Source organism: Zerene cesonia, chromosome 29 (assembly GCF_012273895.1).
Source record: "Zerene cesonia ecotype Mississippi chromosome 29, Zerene_cesonia_1.1, whole genome shotgun sequence".
NCBI lineage: Eukaryota > Metazoa > Arthropoda > Insecta > Lepidoptera > Pieridae > Zerene > Zerene cesonia.
In genome coordinates, this window is record NC_052130.1 from 5,542,878 (window position 1) to 5,550,964 (window position 8,087).

The 8,087-nt window shown below is 32.1% G+C and overlaps 1 protein-coding gene across 1 annotated transcript in view; it reads left to right on the forward strand.

The window, feature by feature from the left end:
• The window catches only part of LOC119838032 (dedicator of cytokinesis protein 1), a 48,383-nt gene extending 42,903 nt beyond the window's left edge, over positions 1 to 5,480 (forward strand). The window contains exons 36-38 of the mRNA XM_038363845.1: positions 8 to 164; positions 1,488 to 1,590; positions 3,629 to 5,480. Coding sequence (XP_038219773.1) covers positions 8 to 164; positions 1,488 to 1,590; positions 3,629 to 3,888 — 520 coding nt within the window. The 3' untranslated portion in view covers positions 3,889 to 5,480. The remainder of the gene's footprint in view (positions 1 to 7; positions 165 to 1,487; positions 1,591 to 3,628) is intronic.
• Positions 5,481 to 8,087: the final 2,607 nt, after the last annotated feature.

Genomic DNA, 8,087 nt, shown 5'->3' on the forward strand with positions numbered 1-8,087 from the left:
AATCCAGCGGCAGCCAATGGTACACGACGGCGACAACGAACGGCGTCAACAACGCAATCAACAGCGCCATCAACACGGCAATCGCGAGCGCGTTCAACAGCAACAGCATCAGCTCGTCGAGCCTCGACACAACAGTCTCGCCTTTGCGGGAGTTGCGGCAAGAGGTGAGGGTGTTCGGGATTGGCTATCAACATATAGCCTAACCCCTTGTACGGCATAAATAATAATGAAATAATATATATCATATCAGAGAAATTTTATAAGCGATAACAGTAGAAAGTCGACGAACCTTGATACAACAGTCGCCTTTGAGGGAGTCGAGGTCGTTTAGGATTTATTAAGAATTCTATTTAGCTTATAAAAGCTGTATACAGTATCAGCCTATTCCCTAGTTAGATATGGGGCAACTAAATATAGACCGAGCAGTTTTATAAGCGGCTAGTCAGCACATATATAGCCTATGCCACTCAACGAATTTGCAGCTAATAGTGAAAGAATTTTTAAAATCTAACCAGTAGTTTTTGAGTTTCCATTCCATCCATTACAAACAAACAAACCAAAATACAAATTCTTTTTCTTTATAATATTAGTATAGAAGTGTAGATAGGTCTAGATAAGACAGGAGGTGAGATTATTTGGCTTATTTACGATATATACGAGATATGATAATATATAAATAGTAGAGAAACTATTGACTCAAAAGAAGCCTTTTCAGCGTATTTTTTTTAGGTCTTCAAAAAAAAAACACATAAAAAGTATTTAATTTTTAGTGTTAGAGAATTCAAATGCTTTATATGCTTTATCTCATATAAATTCATATTTTTTGTATAAGAGAATAAAATTGATCACGAGACTGGATTCGAACCTGTGATCGATTATTTTATTCTGCTGTCTCATTTGACACTTGAACTATAAAATATATGACGGTTTGAAGAAACATCATCAAACCGTCAGAGGTAAGAAACAGTTTGCTTTGAGCTTGTGATTCGGTGTTATTGTCAACTATTTAAACGCTGAATTATTTCAATACTATAAATAATTTAGCTTATAAATCATTTAAACGCTTAGTATTGCATTTTATTCGTACTTTATTCGTGTATGTATATATGTACGTGGCTTAGAAAGCTGATCATGACCAAATAAAATTTAACAACTATGCTTTATAATTATTATGATTTCAACTCATAAAAACGACAATATCAAATTTTGTTTCATTTTATGCCTTCCACAGATCAGTAGTCTATAAATGAAACCGATTTATTGGTCTTTATTAATTTAGAATATAATTATATTCATATTGAAGTAGGATTTTTCAAATTCTAATGTCATTGATTGTTTATTAAATTGTTAAAGTAAATAATTGCTAAAATTAAAGTGGAATAAAACCATATTTTATGAAAGATTTTCTTTCTTCAATTAGTAAAAAAAAACTCACAAACTGTCTATACATACAAGCACCGATACTGAGCTTAAAATGAATTGATCAGTTGGTGACGGAGCGTCCGCTCCGCGCGGACGTCGAGCGGCGACTGTCGCAGCGGACGAGTTTCGTGACGTCATCCGAACCGCCGTCCAACCGGGACTCGCTAGGTAACGGCGGCCATTTTGGCGCGAAATGTTGATGCATGGGTTGTTGGTTTGTTGTTTTAGGGCTCGGATTGTTGTTGTTTTTATTTTATTGTTAATGTATCTAATGGTTTGTTAGTATATTATTAGGTTTTTGGGTTTTTGTTTTTATCTATGTATTTATATGTATGTTTATTTATTTATAAAAGTTTAGCATACCACATTAATGATTATCGCGCTAAATATTGAATAACGCCATCTGGTAGTCAGCAACGGGAGTTAATTTTAGTTTATTGATTATAGACACTGAGGGTTTTTATAAATCAAAGTCGTTATACTATTACAGTACAAAATAAGCTATTAATATATTAGAATCAGTAAAGTTGAGTACAAAAAGTAATCCATCTACTATTAAGAAAGATGACTACAATTTTCGACTTGATTTATTTATTTATTATGTATACATTTACAAAAATACAAAACGGTTGTAATTAGAAAACAACTTAAAACTAGTGCACAAATGTCGTCCGTATGGCTAAAAGCGATCTCTACCAGACAACCTCTTTATGCTAAAGATATACGATTGACCATTTAAAATCCTGATTCGATACACTCTCAGTCTAGTATATCCATTTCTAGAAAATAATAGTAAAATTTACCTTTCTTTAACAAAACCGCGAAATAATAATTATTTTACTTTACTTAAAATAATAGTTTATACAAAGCATGATAGCATGGTGTCTTGTTTGGATGTATGTCTGTACTCAATCGATTCTGGGGGAACCGTGACGTCATAAAGCAGTATTTATTCCAGCGTGGAAAAAGTGTTCTATAGATCGTCATGCGCCATCACATTTCCATCCTGGAATCGTGACTGATTTAAGACGTGACGATAACGCCCCTGGGTGAAATTGATTATAAACATCATTGTGTGGGCGAGAAACTATAAGCGAATGTTATTTCTTTTATGTTAGCACGGTTCACAATTTATTACCGATTCCATTTTGAAAGAGGTTTTATATTTTTCATCTCTTATTATTATATTGTATCTGTTACTGTGAAGTAATATTTAATAATATCACATTGTATACCTAACAAAAACAATGTCGTCAAATGGACCTTATTGCACTTAAATTATGGCTCATTTTCATGTATCTCCACTTTGCAGGATAACTGTACTAACTTTTATTATCGCTTCGCTCGCATTGCATTAATTACTAAACGCATGTTACATCATATTTGGAATAAAGGTTCGTTTCTTTATGGCCGTATAATACTGACTAGTTATGCTATCTCATGTTTTTAAAGACAAAAGAAAGAGACGGCTAATGGTTTAACCAGTTAAGTTAAATTACCTTACGTTATACGTTACAGAATATAAACAAGTATTTTGATTTATATGAGACTATTAGAAACGAACCTTTAGTGCTGATTTCACGATATCCACTCAGAAGTACGTGAAATGCCCTCTCTTACTATCTGAAACAAAAGAAAGAGAAGGCTGGAATGTTGAAGCACAGGGAATAGACCAAAGAGATAAAATATTCTAGGATTAATTACACATTGGGACATATATTATTTATGCTTTTCAATTCACAGTTAGATTTAAAATTTTGACATTCACATATCTTATGACGAGATTGCTTGTAACCAAACAGCAGAAGCATTTAAAGATTACCTTTGACATTATATTTATATGATAGTACTATTTAAACTGTGCTTTGAGATTTTAATCATCCATTTATGGAATTGGTCTTTCGATAACTTAACTAACATTGTTAATTTGTGTTGAAGCACTTGTGTTAAATAAATTAATTATGACTGGCGCAGAGGTTTTTATTTAACCTAAATCTTACCCAAATGCTGCTCATTTTAAAATTACCTATAAAGTTCATGAAAGAAGCACGTTCGAGCATGATTTGTTTTTTATTCGAGTGTTTAGCTGAATTTTGATTAGGACTAATTAACTTTATAACGGATTTTAAACGCGTTTTATTTTTCCAATAAAATCGCGTTTCTCGTCCGTCAAATGGGACAAAAATAAAATCGTTATATAATATAGGAACCACTGACTCAAACCAAGATGAGGAAGAGCCGCCGCCGCTGCCAATAAAGCAGTCCCACCGGAGTTTAGACCTGGACAGCGAGAACAATAACCTGGAACCGAACCCCCTGCCCACTAGATATAACTACGATCTAGTGCTTTCGCCGAGGAATTCCTATTTGTACCAGTCGAAAAGGAGAAACACCTGCGATTTGCCGCCGGCGAACGAAAAAGCTCCAACCCCCCCGCCGAAGAAACGGAATCAGTCTAACGCTTAAATTGTTATCTTACTAGTGTTATATATTATATTAGCTATTGCCCGCGTTTACGCCCGCGCGGTCTTAATAAACCGTGGTATTCCTTTGTGGTAATTTATCAAGATCCTTTCTAAGCGGATGCCTACGTCATAACATATATCTGACTGTCAAATTTCAGCCCGATTCGTTAGTGGTTTGGGCTGTGCGTTGATAGATCACTATGTCACTCAGTCACCTTTGAGTTATATATATTTAGAAACTTTAAAATAGTATAATAATTATTATATTTTGTTCATATACATTGTACTGGTATGCTAGATTTTATCCAAATTAAGATATTCAATTATTCAGAGTGTAACTTCAAATCTACGATAAAGATTCTTCTGCAAGATGTGATGTGATTTAAGTGTAATTGTAATATTATGTATGTTACAATAATAAGTAAATAAATCAATAATAAGGTAAATAAAATGAAAACCATTACATTATTGCTTTAATAAGTTTTGCGCAATATAGTAAATATAGTACACATTTTTATAAGAACATACTATGATAATTAACATAGTCAAAGATTTGATAAATAATTTATTACGTATTGTTAAATTTACTTGAGTATTTGACTCGAAAAAATATAGCAAAAATATATATCAAATTATAAATCCTTAATTATATTAAACCACATCCTTTTGAGTCGTTTTAAAGTAGAACAATGGTCTTCCATATAATTATGAAGAGATATTTTGATATTTATATTAAACGAAGTATAATCATATGTAAATGGACGATAAAAATACTTATTTCTAATATACGATTGCTCATCTTTACATTGCAGGCCACCGAAAACGTAACATTAGAATAATATTTAGTATTGTGATAATATTGAAACGAAATGCCATTATTCCAAAGCGACGTTTACCAGATATGTGTCATAATAAATTAAAATATATAGGGATTATATTTTTATTGATCTTATTATATATACGTTAAAACCATGAACATAATAAATGAATGTTATGAAGCTATTATAACTTTTGTCCTATGTGATAAACGATATTAATTTACTATCACAAAAAGATAGAATTGTAAACTATTTGCATTTTTAAATTTCTTTCCACATTCACATTTCGAAAAATAAGTATATTTTTGACGTCTTTGTGATGTCACCGAGACAACATTTCTCAGTAATAACTATAGGTTAGGTTATACTTACTAACTTTTAATGTTTCTATCGGCAACCTAGAGCTATACCGTATCGATAGAGAAATAATGACAATCAAACGTGCCTTGGTACAAAACCACTGCTTTACAATAGAAATAGAACATACGATAGTTAAGATTTTTATTTATATTCATTGTAAATAGGTACATAGTCTCATTCCGATGTAAACAAATTATGTTGTTCGAGTAATGTTACCACATTTTGTAATCAATATATAGTAATAGAAGACAATATGAAAACGTGATTTTTTCGTTGTTATTCCATTTTCGTATTAAAATATATGGCGTGAATATTTTTTGCTTCATATTGATAATTTATAGAAAGGGATAAATTAATAAAAATGCGTTTTTTCGACTTAATACGTATAACACAATGATATTATTTGATGATAATTCAATATTGTAGAAGAAATTAGTGGTTATTTATGATTTTCAGCTGAATTGTTAAAACTCGATAGAACAAATTATATTTATTAAGCGTTTCTTTTTTAATGACAGTAAGTGTAATGATGGCAAATATATCAAGATAAGCAATTGATAATTTTGAAATATACTCGTGTAATTAAACTATTATTTAAACTCATTTGTTTATAAATGTTATTATAAGTGTTGCATAATTATGTAATAAAATATTATGATGATTTTGATTTTTTTAATTAACCTTTTTGTATTTTTGTTTATGTCGCTTGGTAAATATTAACTCAACAATTTTTTTTATAGTCTTTTAGCGCAATTTATTCAACCGAAATTATGTAAGCATTAATTTAAATCTGTTTGAAATATTAGCAATATATTTCTACTGGTCTTAAATTTCTAACCCCTTCTCATATTATAAATGCGAATAGAACGCTGTCCGTATGTCTCTTGAAATCACTGAACTGATTTGGATGAAATTTAATAAAAAGATAGTTTGAGAACCGAGTATTGGCATTGGATAGTTCTTATTCTTATATAAGTTTGCGAGGGAAATCCCGGTACTATCTTATGTTTTCCTTTACCCGGGTGGAAAACAATCCTTACTAATATTAATTCGAAAGTTTGTTTATTTCTTTGTTTCTCTCGTCTTGCACGTTGCCGGAGCGATTAATCATCTATAATATTTTAATGTATGGAGATCGGAGGAGACTAGAGACTGACATAGGCTAGTTTTTTACCGGGGTGAAAAATCTCTTTCCCATCGGTTTTTTCTTTGATTGTTCGTTCAATGCCGCGGAAAGTTAGTGTATTATAAAATAACACATAAAAACATCAAAAGTAGTGACTACATCACATAAATTGAATAGTAAAGGTTTGTTCGTCTGGGAAGATAAAAAAAAAATAACTCATGTCACTAAGGATTTAGGAATAATGTAGCTTTAGGTAAGTAAAATAAGATTCAAAATCGAATCAACAGCATTTTTTTAGGAAAATAATGGCTTAGTCAGATAGCGTCAGAGCGCTGTCACTGTTTGACGGTATGTTACCGCGTAGTACAACACAATTACAACACATACAACGCGGCGTCATAGCGGGGCCTCTGATGCTCTCACGCGTTCCATCCAACAAAGCCATAAATGTATTGACGCAGACATCTCAATAGAACTATACATATAATTTATAAATACCTACACAATACGTTTATGTAAATTGTTTTCAAATCGTCCCCATCCTGCAATTTTGTAACACTGGACACTTAAGAATATATCACAGTAAATTTGTAGACACCGTTAGATTAAATTCCCGCAATTATAATAGTAGTACTGTGGACAAATTGTAATCATAACGTATGGCTTAGAATTAAATATACTCTTCGTCGGTAAGTAGTCTATCGATGTGAAAACGTTAAATTGCGAAATGGGGATTCAATAATATGGTGCGTTAAATTAGGCTTTGTTTATTTAAAAACTACACAGTTGTAGGACGTCTAACCGACCTTTGGGAAAAGTAACAATTACGACATTGGGGCCTTCAAGAAAAGAGCGTATATGTCCCTGAGAGGCCGGCAAAGCACTTGTAACACCTCAAGTGTTGCAAGTGTTTATGGGCGGTGGTGAATGCTGTGGTGGTGGCTGCCATAAAAAAAAAGTAAATTGCGGGCATAATACATAATGCGATGTTATGTATGCGCATAAATACCGCGTCTCTATGTTCGTCTATTATCAGGTTGTATCTCTTGAAATTGGAATAACAGTCGAAATTTTAAAATTTGACGTCATGAATTGCTTATAAAATTTGAGGTCATGAATTGCTCTTAAGCTTATTTTTCCGCAACCCTTAGTGTCCTGAATCCGAACCTCACTCGCCCATTATTTTCTATTGCATACAAACTTACATCCCCAATCCGTAACCTAAGCAATCCTTCTGAAATATTACCTGTTAGAGTAACTTCATTCGAATCCAATCAATGAATAACTGAAAGTTAGGTAAAGGTTGGTTACGCAATTAATATGACGGTTTAACACGTAATAGCGCTGTCTCAACATTTATATTCATATAACTATTTTGCTTACGTAGATACGTCAATTTTTTCAACATACGCCTTGTAACAGCTTGCATTTTTCTAGGCTGAATTAAAACTTTGTTATTCGGAAGTGTTGAAGTGCTGTTATTTTTATTGAATCTGTAGAATTAACTCAGTAAAGATTAGTGATGGTGTTTTCATATTGTTTCGGGTTTGTGTTCTAGTGATATTCTTGGAGGGAAAAGGTAAGCGAAGAAAATTAGAATAAAAACGTCATAATATGGTGATACTTCTTTTTGGTTTTGTGTTCATCATTGTTTATGTTAACAGAATCAGTATAAGATTTATATCTCACAATTATTAAAGACCTTGTGGACTCTACGCTACATATTTTCAAAAACAAAGGAGTTTCTCAATTCTAATTAAAATCTTTGAGTTTGTCACTCGATAACTCTGTGAGTTCTCAACCCATTGATGTTATACTTTTTGTTTTGATAAAGAATTATTGTCGTTTGGTCCCGTTTAGAATTTGAATGGTACTTCGCCCCTGGCAGAAAATTTT